Raw genomic sequence first — 21,321 nt, 5'->3', positions numbered from 1 at the left:
TCCCTGTTCTAGGTGAACAACAACTTGCACTGAAATGGTGCCTTTTCGGAAACAAGGTATCCCAAACACTCCACAGAGATCTAATTAGATAAAAATGGACACAGAGCCAGAAAAAGTGGTATTAGGAGGGATGACCAAAATTATAGTGAAGGAGGAAAGGGAGGTAGAGGGGTTTAGGGTGGAAATTTGAGAGCATGGCACCCAGGTCTCTGAAGGCCAGGCAGTTAGCGGCAGGGTGAAAAGTGGGCGAGATTGGGGTGCACAAAAGTCAGAGGAACAGAAAATTCTTAACAGGACAGGAGAGCAGGAAGGGAGAAGACTATGGTGATTTAAACACATGGATGAGAATTTTAAATTGCAAGTATTGGCAGTCCAAGAGCCAAGATAGGTCAGAAGGCAGAGCAGTGGAACAGAATTTAGTGTACGATAGGATATGGTCAGCACAGTTTTGGACCAGATGATATTTGCAGAGTGTGGAGGATGAGAGATCAGCTAGAGGTGCACTGGAATATGTCAACAGTATGAATGAGTGCTTTAGCACACGGAATGAGGCAGGGGTGGAAGCGAGCAATATTATGGAGGTGGTAGCAGGCGGTCCTTACAATCCAGAGGACATGGGTCGGAAGCTCAGCTCGGGGGTTGAATAGGATGTTGCGAACAGTTCACGAGCATCTCACATTTGGCATTACTTTGGGAAAAGAAGCCAGACGTTATTGTTGCTCTTCAGGATCATCTTAGAATAGTGGTTCCTTTTGGTTGAGGATAGGAAGACCCAAGAGGACTTGATGTGGTTCAGGCAGATTTGGTGAGGTATGGCCAAACACATTATGTGCCAGATATGCTCAAGCACCTTGAGGGACTGACGATGGGGAAAATACCGGGGGGGGGGGGGGGATTACCAGGGTGACAAATGAGTCTTACCTCAGAGTGATGCCCCACACTGCTGCCTTCAGATGCAGCACGGTGTCCAGTCGAGTCCTCCTGATCATCAGAGTCTGAATTATGTTCATCCTGGACCGGTGTTGCTCCACCATCATCTACTTGAAGTAAAGTAACAGTCACAATCACAGTCACAGCACCACTGCCAGTGCACATCACCATCACAGCATGCTGACATGGCTTGAAGTGAAAGTCTTTCTTTTCCTGTATCCTATTAGACCTATGATGGGTGAACTACAACATTACCAAAATGAGTGGAACACTAACATTGTGGTAATCTTACTGGACTAACAATCCAGAAACCTGGATTAACAATCTGGAGATGAGAGTTCAAATCCCACCACTACAGCAGGGGAACTTGAATTCAATTAATTAAATAAATCTGGGATAAAAAGCTAGGGATCAGTCATGGTAACCATGAAACCAGCAGGTCTGTCTGGTTCATTAATGCTCTTTAGGGAAGGAAGTTTGCTGTCCTTGCCCAGTCTGGCATACATGTGGTTCTGTGGTTGACTCTGAAGTGCCCTCTGAAATGGACTAGCAAGCCACTCAATTGTATCACACCGCTACAAAAAAATTGAATAAAATTCACCTCGCATTGGCCGAGCATCCAACACGAAAAAGGCACAACCAGATCAGTCAACACAGAGAGGCAGAGAGGAGCGGAGCCCGAGGAGCAGCAGGACCGCAGGTATAAAAAGCGCGCCAAAAACCTGTGTGGGAGAGAGGCCGAGAGGCGAGGAGCACGAGGAGCGGGGGGAAAAAAAAAAAATCGAAAGTCACGTCACATTGAATAGTGAGAGAAGGGAAACAGAAAGCAGCTGGGGTCAGTATTCAGGTAAGTTTTTAATTTAATTTAATTGAATCAATAGAGTAAGACTTGATTCATTTATAAATATATAAACTAAAGACTAAAGCGGCAAAAAGTAAAGGCAAGTTGGAAATTTAAATAACAAATTAAAATCTAATTATATAAAATAGAGATGCAGGGCCATGCGATGTGTTGTACCTACATGATGCGGGAGCTGGTGGACCCCATTGTGGTTCCTGGTGAACACATCCGTAGCAAGCGTTGGTTGCTCGAGGAACTCCGGCTCAAGAGTTGATGAGCTGGAGTCTGAGCTTCGGACACTGTGACACATAAGGGAGGGGGAGAGTAACCTGGACGCTGTGTTTCAGGAGGCAGTCACACCCCTTAGATTAACTACCTTGAATTCAGCCAGTGGTCAGGGACAGGAGGGTGTGACAATGAGTGAGGCAGGTAGAGGGATCCAGGAGGTAGTGTTGCAGGACCCTCAGCCATTGTCCTTGTCCAAAAGGTTCGAGATTCTTGCTCCCTTTGTGGACAAATACATGAATAGGATGGGAATAGAGGGATACGGACCCCGGAAGTGCAGAAGGCTTTAGTTTAGACAGGCATCATGATCGGCATAGGCTTGGAGGGCCGAATGGCCTGTTCCTGTGCTGTACTGTTCTTTGAGAGCAGGGACTTTAGGGAGGATGAGTAAACTGACCACAGCACCGTGGTACAGGGAGCCATTCAAGTGGGGGAGAAAAGAGAAATGTAGCCATAATCGGGGATAGTATAGTTAGGGGCATAGACACTGTTCTCTGTGGCCAGGGTCGAGATTCCCAAGGCTCTGTTGCCTACCTGGTGCCAAGGTTCGGGATATCTCATCTGGGCTGCAGAGGAACTTGGAGTAGGAGGGGAAAGATCCAGTTGTCGTGATCCATGTAGGTACCAATGATATAGGTAGAACGAGGTTAGAGGTTTTGCTGAGGGAATATGAGCAGCTGGGGGCTAAATTAAAAAGCAGAACCAAAAAGGTGGTAATCTCCAGATTACTACCTGAGCCACGAGCAAATTGGCAAAGGGTCAATAAGATTAAAGAGGTAAATGCGTGGCTCAAAGATTGGTGTGGGAAAAATGGGTTCGAATTCGTGGGACATTGGCACCAGTACTGGGGAAGGAGGGAGCTGTTCCGATGGGATGGCTCCACCTGAATCATGTTGGGACCAGAGTCCTGGTGAATCGCATAACTAAGGCTGTAGATTTAAACTAAATAGTGGGGGGGAGGGTTCAGTTGCATGGACAAACAGGAAGTTAAAGGAGAAGGTAGGAGTGCAGGTTAGTGGTGAGGCTGATTGTTACCAAACTGCAAGAAGTATACTGGTTAAACCAGAAGAGAGAAATAATAAACAGGCGAATAAAGTATCAGTGCTGAAGGACAGGTTAGGGGGTGTAGCCCAAATAAGAGTTCTATATACAAATGCATGGAGTGCAAGGAATAAGATGAGCTGCAGGCACAAATTCAAATGCAAGATTATGATGTGGTGGCCATTGCGGAGACGTGGCTGCAGGATGGTCGGGACTGGGAACTAAATATACCTGGTTATAAAGTTTACAGGAGGGACAGGGAAAATGGCAGAGGGGGTGGAGTAGCCTTACTGATTAGAAATATCATCTCATTGGTGAGGGAGGATATAATGAGGGGAAAGCTTCCAGTGGAGACCTTATGGGTGGAATTGAGGAATAGAAAAGGATCTAAAACTGTAATATCTGTTGTGTATAGACCCCCTGGTAGGAGTTCTGAGGTGTTGGACTGTATAAATGCACAAATTAGGCAAGTGTGTAACAAAGGTAGAATAGTATTAATGGGGGATTTTAACTTACACATAGATTGGGAGAGGCGGACTAGCACCTGTCAGAAAGGTAGTGAATTTCTGGAATGTGTCAGGCATAGTTTCCTACAGCAATATGTCCTAGATGTAACAGGCAAACAGGGGACAGGCAATATTATATTGAGTTATGAGTAATGAGCCAAATTTAATTAGTAGCCTAACTGTGCATGAACATTTATCGAATAGTGATCACAACATGATCAAATTCAAAGTAGCGTTTGAAAGTGAAAAGCACAAATCAGCTACTAGAATTTTAGACTTGGGTAAGGCTGACTTTACGGGGATGAGACAGAGACTGTCGATGGTAAACTGGGTAAATCTGTTAATGGGTCAAACAACTGAAGAACAGTGGAGAATATTTAAAGAAACATTTTATGAAATACAGAGCGAGCATATACCCAAGAGGAAAAAGCTCCACTTCACAGAAAGAACAGCCATGGACAACTAAAGCGATTAGGGATAGCATAAAACAAAAAGAAAGGGCTTACAAAAATGCAAAACGCAGCACAGATCCAGCCGAATGGGATCGATACAAAGACCAGCAAAGGGTCACAAAGCAGCTTATAAGAGCGACTAAAAAAGATTATGAAAGGAAACTTGCAAGGGACATCAAAATCAATAAGAAGAAATTTTATAGTTACATAAAGGGAAAGCGGGTGGTCAAGAGCAACGCAGGTCCACTAAAAGCTGAAAATGGAGATATTGTCATAGATAATGGGGAAATGGCAGACATATTGAACAATTACTTTGCCTCAGTATTTACAGCTGAAAAGGAGGATAACTTGCCAGAAGTCCCGAAAAAAATTAATAGCCGATAGGGGACACGGACTTAATACAATTAACGTAAGTAAAACATCAGTAACAAGGAAATTAACGGAACTAAAGAGTGAGAAATCCCCAGGACCTGACGGTTTCCATCCGTGGGTGTTAAAGGAAGTAGGGGAGCACAATGTAGTGTATTAACTAACTATAGTCTTTCAGAGTTCCCTAGAGTCAGGAGGTCCCTCTGGATTGGAAAGTTGCACATGTCACTCCACTTTTTAAGAAGGATGAAGGGGGGAACCAAGGAAATTATAGACCAGTTAGCCTGACATCTGTGGTGGGCAAGTTGTTGGAGTCTATAACCAAGGATAGGGTGACTGAACACCAGGAAAAATTTCAGTTAATCAGGGACAGCCAGCATGGATTCACGACGGGAAGGTCATGCCTGACAAATCTCATTGAATTTTTTGAAGAGGTGACTAAGGTAGTGGACAGGGGAGTGTCCATGGATGTTATTTATATGGACTTCCAGAAGGCATTTGATAAAGTTCCACATAAGAGACTGTTAACTAAGGTAGAAGCCCATGGAGTTGAGGGCAAATTATTGACATGGTTAGGAAGTTGGTAGAGTGGTAGGCGACAGAGAGTGGTGATAATGGGTAAGTACTCCAATTGGCAGGATGTGACTAGTGGTGTCCAGCAGGGATCTGTGTTGGGGCATCAATTATTCACATTATTCATTAACAACTTGGATGATGGCATAGTAAATCAGATATCCAAATTTGCTGATGATACAAAGTTAGGCGGCATTGTAGACAGTCTAGATGATAGCATAACATTGCAAAAAGATATTGACAGACTAGGTGAGTGGGCAAAACTGTGGCAGATGGGATTTCAATGCAGGCAAGTGCGAGATTATCCATTTTGGATCAAAAAAGGATAGAGCAGGGTACTTTCTAAATGGGAAGAGGTTAAGTACAGTGGATGTCTAAAGAGACTTGGGGGTTCAGGTGCATAGATCTTTAAAATGCTATGAGCAAGTGCAGAAAATCAAAAAGGCTAATGGAATGCTAGCCTTTATATCTAGAGGATTGGACTATAAAGACACAGAGGTTATGCTGCAGCTGTACAAAACCCTGGTTAGACCTCACTTGGAGTACTGTGAGCAGTTCTGGGCACCACACCTTAGGAAAGATATATTGGCCTTGGAGGGAGTGCAAGGTAGGTTTGCAAGAATGATACCTGGACTACAGGGATTAGGTTACGAGGAGAGATTACACAAATCAGGCCTGTTTTCGCTAGAATTTAGAAGGTTAAAGGGTGATCTGATCGAAGTCTTCAAGATGGGGTAGCAGGTGGCGCAGTGGTATTATCACTGGACTAGTAACCCAGAGACCCAGGGTATTGCTCTGGGGACATGGGTTCGAATCCCACCACAGCAGAAGGTGGAATTTGAATTTAATTAATAAATCTGGAATTAAAAGCTAGTCTAATGATGGCCATGAAACCATAGTCGATTGTTGTGAAAGCCCATCTGGTTCACTAATATCCTTTAGGGAAGGAAATCTGCTGTCCTTACCCTGGTCTGACCTACATGTGACTCCAGACCCACAGCAATGTGGTTGACTCTTACATGCCCTCTGAAATGGCCTAGCAAGCCACTCAGTTGTACCTAACCGCTACAAAGTCAATAAAAAGGAATGAAACCGGACAGACCACCCAGCATCGACCTAAGCACCGGAAACGACAACGGCAAACCGAGCCCTGTCGACCCTGCAAGGTCCTCCTTACTAACATCTGGGGGCTTGTGCCAAAGTTGGAAGAGCTGTCCCACAGACTAGTCAAGCAACAGCCTGACATAGTCATACTCACGGAATCATACCTTACAATGTCCCAGACACTGCCATCACCTTCCCTGGGTATGTCCTGTCCCACCGGCAGGACAGACCCAGCAGAGGTGGTGGCACAGTGGTATAGTCGGGAGGGGGTTGCCCTGGGAGTCCTCAACATCGACTCCGGACCCCATGAAGTCTCATGGCATCAGGTCAAACATGGGCAAGGTAACCTCCTACTGATAACCACCTACCGCCCTCCCTTAGCTGATGACTCAGTACTCCTCCATGTTGAACACCACTTGGAGGAAGCACTGAGGGTGGCAAGGGCGCAGAATGTACTCTGGGTGGGGGACTTCAATGTCCATCACCAAGAGTGGCTCGGTAGCACCAGTCCTGACCGAGTCCTAAAGGACATAGCTGCTAGACTGGGTCTGCGGCAGGTGGTGGGGGAACCAACATGAGGGAAGAGCATACTTGACCTCGTCCTCACCAACCTGCCTGCCGCAGATGCATCTGTCCATGACAGTATTGTTAGGAGTGACCACCGCACAGTACAGGAGACCAACCCTGGTTCAATGAAGAGTGCAGGAGGGCATGCCAGGAGCAGCACCAGGCATACCTCAAAATGAGATGTCAACCTGGTGAATCTACAACCCAGGACTACTTGCATGCCACACTGCGTAAGCAGCATGCGATAGACAGAGCTAAGCGATCCCATAACCAACGGATCAGATCTAAGCTCTGCAGTCCTGCCACATCCAGCCGTGAATGGTGGTGGACAATTAAACAACTAACTGGAGGAGGTGGCTCCACAAATATCCCCATCCTCAATGATGGGGTGCCCAGCACATCAGTGCGAAAGATTGTTGCATTTGCAACAATCTTCAGCCAGAAGTGCCGAGTTGATGATCCAACTCGGCCTCCTCCTGAAGTCCCCAGCATCACAGATGCTAGACTTCAGCCAATTCGATTCACTCCGCGTGATATCAAGAAACAACTGAAGGCACTGGATACTGCAAAAGCTATGGGCCCTGACAACATTCCGGCAATAGTACTGAAGACCTGTGCTCCAGAACTTGCCGCACCCCTAGCCAAGCTGTTCTAGTACAGCTACAACACTGGCATCTACCCTGCAATGTGGAAAATTGCCCAGGTATGTCCTGTACACAAAAAGCAGGACAAGTCCAACCCGGCCAACTACCGCCCCATCAGCCTACTCTCAATCATCAGTAAAGTGATGGAAGGTGTCATCAACAGCGCCATCAAGCAGCACTTGCTTAGCAATAACCTGCTCAGTGACGCTCAGTTTGGGTTCCGCCAGGGCCACTCAGCTCCTGACCTCATTATAGCCTTGGTTCAAACATGGGCAAAAGAGCTGAACTCAAGAGGTGAGGTGAGAGTGACTGCCCTTGACACCAAGGCAGCATTTGACCGAGTATGGCATCAAGGAGCCCTAGCAAAACTGAGGTCAATAGGAATCACGGGGAAAACCCTCCGCTGGCTGGAGTCATACCTAGTACAAAGGAAGATGGTTGTGGTTGTTGGAGGTCAATCATCTCAGCTCCAGGACATCACTGAAGGAGTTTCTCAGGGTAGTGTCCTAGGCCCAACCATCTTCAGCTGCTTCATCAATGACCTTCCTTCAAGCATAAGGTCAGAAGTGGGGATGTTCGCTGATGATTGCACAATGTTCAGCACAATTCGTGACTCCTCAGATACTGAAGCAGTCCGTGTAGAAATGCAGCAAGTCCTGGACAATATCCGGGCTTGGGCTGAGAAGTGGCAAGTAACATTCGCACCACACAAGTGCCAGGCAATGACCATCTCCAACAAGAGAGAATCTAACCATCTCCCCTTGACATTCAACAGCATTACCATCGCTGAATCCCCCACTATCAACATCCTAGGGGCTACCATTGACCAGAAACCGAACTGGAGTAGCCATGTAAATACCGTGGCTACAAGAGCAGGTCGGAGGCTAGGAATCCTGAGGCGAGTAACTCACCTCCTGACTCCCCATCTACAAGGCGCAAGTCAGGAGTGTGATGGAATACTCTCCACTTGCCTGGATAGTTGCAGCTCCAACAACACTCAAGAAGCTAGACACCATCCAGGACAAAGCAGCCCGCTTGATTGGCACCCCATCTACAAACATTCACTCCCTCCACCACCGACGTACAGTGGCAGCAGTGTGTACCATCTACAAGATGCACTGCAGCAATGCACCAAGGCTCCTTAGACAGCACCTTCCAAACCCGTGACGGCTACCAACTAGAAGGACAAGGGCAGTACATACATGGGAACACCACCACCTGCAAGTTCCCCTCCAAGTCACATACCATCCTGACTTGGAACTATATCGCCGTTCCTTCAATGTCGCTATGTCAAAATCCTGGAACTCCCTACCTAACAACACTGTGGGTGTACCTACCCCACATGGACTGCAGCGGTTCAAGAAGGCAGCTCACCACCACCTGCTCAAGGGCAATTAGGGATGGGCAATAAATGCTGGCCTGGCCCTCGACGCCCACATCTCATGAATGAATTAAAAAAAAGATATTAACAGGAAAAGACAGGCTAAATAAACTATTTCCACTGGTTGGAGATTCCAAAACTAGGGGGCATAGTCTAAAAATTAGGACCAGATCATTCAGGAGAGATGTTCAGAAGCACTTCTTCACGCAAAGGGCGGTAGAGGTTTGGAACTCTCTCCCACAAACAGCAGTTGACGCTAGAACAGTTGTTAATTTTAAATCTGAGATAGATAGATATTTGTTAAGCAAAGATATTAAGGGATATGGGCCAAAGGCAGATGTATGGAGTTAGACTGCGGATCAGCCATGATCTCATTGAATGGCGGGACAGGCTCGAGGGGCTGAATGGCCTACTCCCGTTCCTATCTTCCTATGTTCCTATGTAACACTGCAAAGCCCTCCTCAACAGCATCTGGGGACTTCTGGTCAAAATTGGGAGAGCTGCCTACAGTATAATTAAGCAACAGCCTGGCAGTTAAACTCTCAGAATCAGACCATTCACCCAATGTTCCAGACACCTCCATCATCATCCCTGAGCACGTCCTTTCTCAACTGCAGGACAGACCCACCATAAGTGGTAGTCATGTACAGACGGGAGGTAGTGGCCCTAGGAGTCCTTGTGAGCCTACTGCTGCCCCATCAGTCTTCTGTCAGTCATCAGCCAAGTGATGGAAGGTGTCGCGTTAGTGCTATCAAGCAGTACTTAATCACTAATGTCCTGCACACCGATGCTCAATTTGGGTTGCGCCAGCAGCACTCAGCTCCAGACCTCATTGCAGCCTTGGTCCAAACATGGACAAAACAGCTGAATTCCAGAGGTGAGGGGACAGTGATTGTACCTGACATCAAGTTAGCATTTGAGAGATTATGGCATCATTGAGCCCAGGTAAAATTGAAGTCAATGTGAATTAGAAGGAAAACGCTCCACTGTTGGAATCATAGCTAGCACAAAGGAAGATGGTTGTGGTTGTTGGAGGTTAAACAACTCAACTGTAAGACATCACTGCAGGAGTTCCTCAGGGTAGTGTCCTTGGACCAACCATCTTCACCTGCTTCATCAATGAACTTCCATCATAAGTTCAGGAGTGGTGACGTTCGCTGTTGATTGTAGAGTGTTCACTTCTATTCACAACTCTGCAGATAATGAAGCAGCGCATGCCACGTGCAACAAGACCAGGACAACATTCCGGCTTGGGCTTATAAGTGGCAAGGAACATCTGTGCCACACAAGTGCTGGGCAATTACCATCTCCAACAAGAGAGAGTCTAACCACCTCCCCATGACATTCAAAGGCATTACCATCATTGAATCCCACACCATCAACATCCTGGGGGTTACGATTGACCAGAAACTTGACTAGACCAGCCTCCTGACTGCCCAAAGCCTGTCCACTATCTACAAGGTACAAGTCAGGAGTGTGATGGAATACTCTCCACTGGCCTGGATGAGTGCAGCTACAACAAGTTCAAGAAGCTTGACACCATCTAGGATTGCTTGATTGGCATCCCATTCACCACCTTAAACATTCAGGCCCTCCACCACCAGTGCACAGTGGCAGCAGTGTATACCATCTACAAGATGCACTGCAGAAACTTGCCAAAGCTCCTTCAATAGCCCCTTCCAAACCTGAGATCTCTACCATCTAGAACAAGGGGGAGCAGATGTATGGGAACAGCATCTCCTGCAAGTTCCACACCATCCTGACTTGGTAATATATTGCCATTCCTTCACTGTCGCTCCCTACCCTAACAACACTGTGGGAGTACCTACAAGGACTGCAGCAGTTCACGAAAGCAGCTCATCAGCACCACCTTCTCAAAGGCAATTAGGGACAGGCAATAAATGCTCGTCTTGCCAGCGACGTCCACAACAGTAAATGAGATGAATGACCAATTGTTTGTTTTTCAGTGGAGTTGGCCAACGGACATGGGAGATCCTCCTGCTTTTCAAAGAGTGCCATGGAGGCCCGTATGTACATCTGAACAGGCAAATGGGGATTGTGGTTTAATCTGGGACACTGACTAACTGTCCGGTCCTGGTGCCGTTTCGCAGTTTTCTTTAACTTCACTTTTAAAAAAAAGATCGTCCCATTCTGCCTATTCTCAGTAATTCTGGCCCCCATCACCAAAAGTACTGCTGTGCTACTTGCCCAACTTAAACGACCCTTTATTTAAAAAAAAACTTCAACATGCAGTGTTTTCTCTGGCCTGGCCTGCTTTTATTGTAAGACAAACTAAACAACATGGCCCACTCCCAGCCCAGTCTTGTTGCTTGGTGGAGATTTTTCAACCACAGTTGTTGGACAGCATGGGTTTTTTCCCCCCCTAGCATCACTGCTTTACCACAATTCCCCTGCTACATCCTCCTCTGTCTAATATAAATTACAGTGTACACTTAAGGATTGCTACTTCAGTAATTGATATTATTTGATATTAAAATTTTCCAAAAGGTTTAATTTAAAGGGTTAAGTCATGGCAGGAGAGCTCAAAGCCATGGTGTTAGGTCCTCGTGCTCTCTGTGGGAAGCTGGGAACAATTCCAGTGGCCGGGACCAGCACGTGTGCAGGAAGTGTCTCCAACTGCAGCTCCTGGAAGCCCGGGTTTCGGAGCAGGAGCGGCAGCTGGGGACACTGTGGAGCATCCACTAGGCGGAGAGTATTGCAGATAGCACATATAGAGAGGTGGTCACACCGCAGGCTCAGACCCCACAGGCGGGAGGGGAAGGGGTGACCATCAGGCAGAGCAAGAGAACTAGGCAGGCAATGAAGGAATCTCCTGTGGCTATTCCCCTGCAAAACAGATGTACTGCTTTGGATACTGATAGGGGGATTGGCCTCTCAGGGGAAAGCAGCAACAGCCCAATTCGTTGCACCATGGTTGGCTCTGCTGCACAGGGGAGCAGTAAAAAGTGTGAGAATGCAATAGTTATAGGGGCTTCAATTGTAAGGGGAATAGATAGGCGTTTCTGTGACCGCAAAAGAGACTCCAGGATGGTATGTTGCCTCCCTGGTGCTAGGGTCAAAGATCTCTCACAGCGGTTACAGGACATTCTAAAGGGGGAGGGTGAACAGCCAATGGTCGTGGTACACATTGGTACAAACGACGTAGGTAAAAAAAAGGATGAGGTTCTAAAAGCAGAATATAGGGAGTTAAGAAGAAAGTTGAAAAGCAGGACCTCAAAGGCAGTGATCTCAGGATTACTACCAGTGCCACGTGCTAGTCAGAGTAGAAATAGCAGGATATATCGGATGAATACGTGGCTGAAAAGATGGTGTGGGGGGAGGGTTTGAGATTCCTGGGACGTTGGGACTGGTTCTGGGGGAGGTGGGACCAGTACAAACTGGACGGGTTACACCTGGGCAGGACCGGGAATGATGTCCTCGGAGGAGTGTTTGCTCGTGTGGTCGGGGAAGGTTTGAACTAAAATGGCAGGGGGATGGGAACCTTTGCAAGGAGTCGGGGGGGGGGGGGGGGGGGAAATCAAAGACAAGAACAAAAGACAGCAAGGGGAATAAGAAAAGTGATAGGCAGAGAAATCAAGGGCCAGAATCAAACAGGGCCACAGTGCAAAATAGTGGGAAGGCGCCAAGTAATGTTAAAAAGACAAGCCTCATGGCTTTGTGCCTTAACGCGTGAAGCATTCACAATAAAGTGGATGAATTGATTGTGCAAATAAATGTTTTTTTTATTATTCATTCAGGGATGTGGGCGTCGCTGGCTAGGCCAGCATTTATTGCCCATCCCAAATTGTTCGAGAAGGTGGTGGTGAGCTGCCTTCTTGAACCGCTGCAGTCCATTTGGGGTAGGCATACCCACAGTACTGTTAGGAAGGGAGTTCCAGGATTTTGACCCAGTGACAGTGAAGGAACGGCGATATAGTTCCAGAGTCGGTAGAATCTTGGAAGATGACCACCAATGCATCCACTATTTCTAGGGCCACTTCCCTAAGTACTCTGGGATGCATAGCATCAAGCCCTGGGGATTTATCGGCCTTCAATCCCTTCAATTTCCCCAACACCATTTCTCTACTAATACTGATTTCCTTCAGTTCTTTTCTCTCACTAAACCCTGTGTTCCCCAACATTTCTGGTATGATATTTGTGTCCTCCTTTGTGAAGACAGAACCAAAGTATGCATTTAGTTGGCCAGCCATTTCTTTGTTCCCCATAATAAATTCCCCAGTTCCTGACTGTGAGGGACCTACATTTGTCTTCACTAATCTTTTTCTCTTCACATACCTATAGAAACTTTTACAGTCAGTTTTTATGTTCCCTGCAAGCTTGCTCTCGTACTCTTATTTTCCCCTTAATCAATCCCTGTTCCTCCTTTGCTGAATTCTAAACTGCTCCCAATCCTCAGGTCTGTTTTTTCTGGCGAATTTATATGCCTCTTCCTCGGATCTTATGCTATCTCTAATTTCCCTTGTAAGCCATGGTTTGGCTACCTTTCCCATTTTACTTTTGCGCCAGACAGGAATAAATAATTGTTGCAGTTCATCCATGCGCTCTTTGAATGTTTGCCATTGCCTTACCGCCGTCATCCCTTTAACGTTTCCCAATCCATCATAGCCAACTCACGCCTCATACCTTCGTAGTTTCCTTTACTAAGATTCAGGACCCTAGTCTCAGAATCAACTGTGTCACTCTCCATCTTGAAGAATTCTGTCATATTATGGTTGCTGATCCCCAAGGGGTCTCACGCAACTAGACTTTCAATTATTCCTCTCTCATTACACAATACCCAGTCTAGGATGGCCTGTTCTCTCGTTGGTTCCTCAACGTATTGGTCCAGAAAACCATCCCGTATGCACTCCAAGAATTCCTGCTCTGCGGTATTGTGACTCATTTGATTTGCCCAATCTATGTGCAGATTAACGTCACCCAGAATTACAGATGTTCCTTTATCGCATGCATCTCTAATTTCCTGTTCAGTGCCATTCCCAACATCACCACTACAGTTTGAGGGTCTATATACAACCCCCACTAATGTTTTTTGCCCCTTAGTGTTTCTCAGCTCTACCCATACAGATTCCACATTGTCAGAGCTAATATCTTTCCTCACTATTGTGTTAATTTCTTCTTTAACCAGCAATGCAACATCACTGCCTTTTGCTTTATGTCTGTCTTTCCTAAATACTGAATACCCCTGGATGTTCATTTCCCATCCCTGGTCACCTTGCAGCCATGTCTCTGTAATCCCGATTATTTCATACCCATTTACACTAATGTCCTTTAGGGAAGGAAATTTGCTGTCCTTACCCTGGTCTGACCTACATGTGACTCCAGACCCACAGCAATGTGGTTGACTCTTACATGCCCTCTGAAATGGCCTAGCAAGCCACTCAGTTGTAACTAACTGCTACGAAGTCAATAAAAAGGAATGAAACCGGACAGACCACCCGGCATCAACCTAGGCACCCGAAATGACAACGGCAAACCCAGCCCGGTCGACCCTGTAAAGTCCTCCTTACTAACATCTGGGGGCTTGTGCCAAAGTTGGGAGAGCTGTCCCACAGACTAGTCATGCAACAGCCTGACACAGTCATACTCATGGCATCATACCTTACAGACAAAGTCCCAGATACCGCCATCCCTGGGTATGTCCTGGCCCACCGGCAGGACAGACCCAGCAGAGATGGCGGCAGAGTGATATACAGTAGGGAGGGAGTTGGTCTGGGAGTCCTCAACATTGACTCTGGACCCCATGAAGTCTCACGGCATTAGGTCAAACATGGGCAAGGAAACATCCTGCTGATTACCACCTATCGCCCTCCCTCAGCTGATGAGTCAGTATTCCTCCATGTTGAACACCACTTGGAGGAAGCACTGAGGGTAGCAAGGGCACAGAATGTACTCTGGGTGGGGAACTTCAATGTCCATCACCAAGAGTGGCTCGGTAGTACTACTACTGACCGGGCTGGCCGAGTTCTAAAGGACATAGCTGCAAGACTGGGGTATGCGGCAGGTGGTGAGGGAACCAAGAAGAGGGAAAAACATACTTGACCTCGTCCTCACCAATCTGCCTGCCACAGATGCATCTGTCCATGACAGTATTAGTAGAAGTGACCACCGCACAGTCCTTGTGGAGACAAAGACCTGCCTTCACTCGAGGATACCGTCCATCATGTGTGGCACTACCACCATGCTAAATGGGATAAGATTTCGAACAGATCTAGCAATGCAAAACTGGGCATCCATGAGGTGCTGTGGGCCATCAGCAGCAGCAGAATTGTACTCAACCACAATCTGTAATCGCATGGCCCAGCATATCCCCTACTCCACCATTACCATCAAGCCAGGAGACCAGCCCTGGTCCAATGAATAGTGCAGGAGAGCATGCCAGGAGCAGCACCAGGCACACCTCAAAATGAGGTGTCAACCTGGTGAAGCTACAACAGAGGACTACTTGCATGCCAAACTGCATAAGCAGCATGCAATAGACAGAGCTAAGCGATCCCATAACCAACAGATCAGATCTAAGCTCTGCAGTCCTGCCACATCCAGCCGTGAATGGTGGTGGACAATTAAACAACTAACTGGAGGAGGTGGCTCCACAAATATCCCCACCCTGGGGAGCCCAGCACATCAGTACGAAGGATAAGGCTGAAGCATTTGCAACAATCTTCAGCCAGACGCGCTGAGTTGACGATCCATCTTGGCCTCCTCCTGAAGTCCCCAGCATCATTGATGCCAGACTTCAGCCAATTCAATTCTGCCTGCGTGATATCAAGAAACGACTGAAGGCACTGGATACTGCAAAGGCTATGGGCCCTGACAATATTCCGGCAATAGTACTGAAGACCTGTGCTCCAGAACTTGCCGCGCCCCTAGCCAAGCTGTTCCAGTACAGCTACAACACTGGCATCTACCCGGCAACGTGAAAAATTGCCCAGGTATGTCCTGTACATAAAAAGCAGGACAAGTCCAACACGGACAATTACCACCCCATCAGTCTACTCTCAATCATCAGCAAAGTGATGGAAGGAGTCATCAACAGTGCCATCAAGCGGCACTTGCTTAGCAATAACCTGCGCAGTGATGCTCAGTTTGGGTTCTGCCAGCAAGGCAGCATTTGACCGAGTATGGCATCCAGGAGCCCTAGCAAAACTGGAGTCAATGGCAATCATAGGGAAACGTTCTGCTGGTTGGAGTCATATCTAATGCAAAGGAAGACTGTTGTGGTTGCTGGAGGTCAATCATCTGAACTCCAGGACATCACTGCAGGAGTTCCTCAGGGTAGTGTCCTCGGCCCAATCATCTTCAGCTGCTTCATCAATGACCTTCCTTCAATCATAAGGTCAGAAGTGGGGATGTTCGCTGCTGATTGCACAATGTTCAGCATAATTTGTGATCCCTCAGATACTGAAGCAGTCTGTGTAGAAATGCAGCAAGACCTAGAAAATATCCAGGCTTGAGCTGATATGTGGCAAGTAACATTCGCACCACACAATGACCATCTCCAACAAGAGAGAATCTAACCATCTCCCCTTGACATTCAATGGCATTACCGTCGCTGAATCCACTATCAAAATTCTAGGGGCTACCATTGACCAGAAGCTGAACAGCAGTAGCCACATAAATACCATGGCTACAGGAGCAGGTCAGAGACTAGGAATCCTGCGGCAAGTAACTCATCTCCTGACTCCTCAAAGCCTGTCCACCATATACAAGGCACAAGTCAGGAGTGTGATGGGTGCAGCTCCAACAGCACTCAAGAAGCTAGACACCATCCAGGACAAAGCAGCCCGCTTGATTGGCACCCCATCCTCACACATTCAGTCCCTCCACCACCGACGCACAGCGTCAGCAGTGTGGACCATCTACAAGATGCACTGCAGCAACGCACCAAGGCTCCTTAGACAGCACCTTCCAAACCCGCGACCTCTACCAACTGGAAGGACAAAGGCAGCAAATGCGTGGGAACACCACCGCCTGCAATTTCCGCTCCAAGTCACACACCATCCTGACGTGGAACTATATCGCCGTTCCTTCAGTGTCATTGGGTCAAAGTCCTGGAACTCCCTGCGGGTATACTTCACTGTGGGTATACCTACCCCATATGGACTGCAGCGGTTCAAGAAAGCAGCTCACCACCACCTTCTCAAGGGCAATTAGGGATGGGCAATAAATGCTGGCCTAGTCAGTGACGCCCACATCCCATGAATGAATTTTAAAATAAAATTGGTCCCACTGTACCACAACTTATAATTACAACATGGACCATGTTTTTCAGAACGTTTACACACAGCACTGTGCAAAATCATGAAATATTAGACTCTTTGCAGACAGAGACGCATCATCTGATACTTTAAGGCTCCAAATTCTGCATAGGGAGAATTAAACCCTCAATGCTCAGTTGGCTAATAGACCTTCTACTCAGGTCTGACTGCAGCTATGAAGTGCCTTTCTTTGGAAAAGATTGATATAATTGTCAGCTTTTTTTTTTAAACTTGCATAAAACATTGGATGAGGAGTAGGACTGAGCATAGTTGGCCAACATGTTCAATCACCTGACACCAAGCCATTAAACACAAAACACTTCAATTCTTTGTTGCATAGTCAATCAAGAGGTGATTATTAGTGTTCTAATGCCTGTTGGGGAAAGTCTTCAAATAATTTAATTCATCTGGAATGACATATAAAAGTTTTACCTTGTAACTTATTTGTCTTAACTGTAATTTCCGTCTGTGCAGCTGTCATCAATAAATAAACTTGGTGTTGCTTGGGTAGCCGAGAGTCACTATTCCCCCTTAAAGCATTCTGAATGTGCCTATTCTAGGGTAACTAGCATTATTACGTTTTGAAATAAAAGAATGCTGGATTGGTTGTATTTAATTTAATCCAGACTATTTAATAAACCATTGAGTACGCTAGACAAAAATTAACAATCTGATATTTATAAATCTTTTATAGTTGATTTTCATACCTTAGTGAAAGCGATTTTAATCTACAGTCAACCCAATCACAACTTTCATCTATTAGCAGATACCATAACTCAAGACACTTGCCTGTCTGGGACACTTTACTGGATGGTCCAAGCTACCAGCGCAGGGTCAGTGAGGACACATACCTGTACTTATTAGTTGATCAATGACAAATTAGTGACCCTGTTCATTGCTGGAGGGGGTACCTTTGAAGCTGAGATGTCTCTATGACACGATCTAGTGATGGGAGACTGGAACCTAGTTTGTGGCAGACCAAGTATTCCTGAACTGAGTAAGTCTGCACCAGAGTACTGCTATTAACTGACGACCAGTCTGGCTCAGTAATAAAATTGGACAGATAGACCTGTCTATCTGATACCTATAAGGCAATGGCCAAATGGATACAATAGTCTATAATGGAGAAGCAGCAGGGAGCTTAGAAAAAAAACATGCTTTTATGTAATTGCTTTTCACAACCTCAATATATCACAAAATGCCTCAATTAAGTGTTTTACTGCATATATATACTGCAAGTATATACTGTATTCACTGCTCATGATACAGTCTCCTCTATACCACTTGCAGACTGGGTGATCGTTTTGCTTAACACCTGCGTTCAGTCCACAAGCATGGCCCCAAGGATCCGCTTGCTTGCCATTTGAAATCTCCATCCTACTGTGGCGTCTCTGTCCTTAGCCTACACTGTTCCAAATAAGCTGAACGCAAACTCAAATATCAGCAACCATCTTTCTTATCGGTACACACAGTCTCCATGAGTTTAACAACTTTAAATCTTAAACCACTGTTCCCATTTTCTCTCAGACAGGTGTTGTTAACGGAGAATAGCTACACCAGAGCTACTGGGAGTGAAGGTGTGGGCTGGTGCTTGGGGTATGGATTCCTTACTGCTGGCAGGATGGTGCACACTCCCAGGATCTATCTACTATTCTTACACCACATTCCTGGCCACAACACCTTCTCCACTCTCCCAGATTTTCCATGCCTTCCCTCCTACCAATAATCCTACTCCACATCTGCTCCTCTGCTGCAACCATTTACAACTCAGGACCCATATTTTGTTTCTATACCCATCCCAAAATTTCTCCCTTTTGCTTTGCACCATAATCCCATTTGACATTTCATCACTCCCATCCTCTACCTATCAAAGACCTTTCCCTAATTCTGCACTTGCACAAAAACTGGTCATCTCCAACATCTTTCAGTTCTGATGAAAGGTCCTTTATCTGAAATGCTCACTCTTTTCCTCTCCACAGATGCTACCTGACTTGCTGAGTATTTCCAGCAAATTTCTTATTTTTAATTCAGATTTCCATTATCCACATTGTTAAACGCAAAATACTGCAGATGGTGGAAGTACTGTTTGCCTTTCTCCATGACCTTCTTCTTAGTTATTCACTGTGACCCTGTCCCATCAACACCTTCCCTTTTTCTTATCTCTCGCCCCACCCCCACTTTACTTGTTCAAACCCGATTACATTTCTAACCCTTGCCAGTTCTGATGTAAGGAACATTAACTCTGTTTCTCTCTCCACAGATGCTGCCAGAACTGAGTATTTCCAGCTTTTCTTGTTTTTATTCCACATAATGTTACTTTGTTTTGTTGATGTCCTCCAGCTGAAAAGGCAGTCAGGGCCTCTTGCCAAACAACACATCCAAAATACATCACCTTTGACAGTCTAGCACTCCCTCAGCACTGCAATGAAATGCCAGCTTAGATGTCATGCTTAAGTCTATGGAGTAGGGCTTGAAACTTCTGACTAAAAATCAAAAGTACTGACACCTTAGTGGCTCACTGACTCAGTGCTGGGAGACTACGTGGGTTTTAGTTGGTTGAATGCCAGCATTACACCTGTGTACCATTCTGGGGGTGGGTTTATTAGAATCCAGGCTTCTGCCGACCTTAACCACAACTCTGGATCTCCTCCGAGAACGTGACATTCCTCCGATTCTGGTTTCTTGTGCATCTGCCACTTTCTTCACCCGTCGATTGGCATTTGTACCTTCAATTGTCTAGGCACCAAGCTCTGGAATTCCCTCCTAAACCTCTCCCCTCCTTTCAGACTCACCTTAAGCCAAACTCTGTGACCAGCCTTTTAGTCATCTGTTCTAATATCTTATGCGACTTGGTATCAATTTTCCTTTAATAGTATTCCTGTGAACTATCCTGGAAAGTTTATTACATTAAAGACGCTATGTAAATGTAGGCTGAAGATGACGATTAAAGAGGCTGGTATGGGGGCCTTGTGGCTGCATCAAACCGACATAAACTGGACCTGTGTGGATCACTCAGCAGACTGATTCTGAGACTCCAACCCGGGAACCACCGCTGCAGGCCCGGGATCAGGGCCCTGCTCGCACCGCCTACCTGCCAAGCCGGCGCCCAGCATCAGGGCCCCGCTGACACACACCCTGGACCCGCTCAACTCTTACCTTCCCCGTCCGGGTAGTACTCGCCCTCTAAATCCATGGCCGTGGGCAAACAACAGCCCGCTACGGCACAGCCCTACTCCGCAAACTCTCCACCCGGAATCTGTTCGCAAAATGGAAATGCCGCTCCAGCCTGCAGGTTCGGCAGCACTGCGCATGCCAGCAGGTCGGAGGTCACAGAGCACGTGATTAGAGCCGGAGGCGGCTCTCCACTCAGGAGCATGCGCAGAACCGTCAGGTTCAGAGTTCAGTCTGGAGGTAATGAACGATTGCAGATTCGCCACTATCAGCAACATCATCAGTATAACCATCAGTGTAATCATCACTAATCATCAGTAACATCATCACTGTAATCAGCAGTAAAAACACCCCTGTAATCATCAGTAACATCATCACAGCAATATTCAGTAAAATCATCACTAATCATCAGTAAAATTATCATTGCAATCATGAGTACCATCATCAATGTAATCATGAGAAAAGTCATTACTGCAATCATCAGTAACATCATCACTGCAATCATGAATAAAAACCATCACTGTAATCATCTGCACAATCAGCACTGCAATCATCAGTAACATCATCACTGTAATCATCAGAAACATTATCACTGCAATCATGAGTAAAACCATCACTGTAATTATCAGTAAGAACATCACTGCAATCATCAGTAACATTATCACTGCAATCATGAATAAAAACCATCACTGTAATCATCTGCACAATCAGCACTGCAATCATCAGTAACATCATCACTGTAATCATCAGAAACATTATCACTGCAATCATGAGTAAAACCATCACTGTAATTATCAGTAAGAACATCACTGGAATCATCAGAAACATCAGCACTGCAATCATCAGTAACATTATCACTGTAATCATCAGAAACATTATCACTGCAATCATGAGTAAAACCATCACTGTAATTATCAGTAAGAACATCACTGGAATCATCAGAAACATCATCACTGCAATCATCAGTAACATTATCACTGCAATCATGAATAAAAACCATCACTGTAATCATCTGCACAATCAGCACTGCAATCATCAGTAACATTATCACTGCAATCATGAGTAAAACCATCACTGTAATTATCAGTAAGAACATCACTGGAATCATCAGAAACATCATCACTGCAATCATCAGTAACATTATCACTGCAATCATGAGTAAAACCATCACTGTAATTATC

At 46.1% G+C, this 21,321-nt stretch overlaps 1 protein-coding gene across 2 annotated transcripts in view; it reads right to left on the bottom strand.

Annotated features, from left to right (window-relative positions):
* LOC137375191 (protein IWS1 homolog) overlaps positions 1 to 20,288 on the bottom strand; it is a 91,990-nt gene extending 71,702 nt beyond the window's left edge. Inside the window, exons 1-2 of one of the 2 annotated variants that reach the window (XM_068041962.1) lie at positions 20,126 to 20,288; positions 922 to 1,040 (exon numbers count right to left, since the gene is read on the bottom strand). In XM_068041962.1, coding sequence (XP_067898063.1) covers positions 922 to 1,040; positions 20,126 to 20,162 — 156 coding nt within the window. In that variant the 5' untranslated portion in view covers positions 20,163 to 20,288. The remainder of the gene's footprint in view (positions 1 to 921; positions 1,041 to 20,125) is intronic. The other variant, XM_068041963.1, reaches the window with a different exon arrangement.
* Positions 20,289 to 21,321: the final 1,033 nt, after the last annotated feature.

This window comes from Heterodontus francisci, chromosome 11 (assembly GCF_036365525.1).
Source record: "Heterodontus francisci isolate sHetFra1 chromosome 11, sHetFra1.hap1, whole genome shotgun sequence".
Classification (NCBI taxonomy): domain Eukaryota; kingdom Metazoa; phylum Chordata; class Chondrichthyes; order Heterodontiformes; family Heterodontidae; genus Heterodontus; species Heterodontus francisci.
This window is presented reverse-complemented; position numbering and strand designations above follow the sequence as displayed.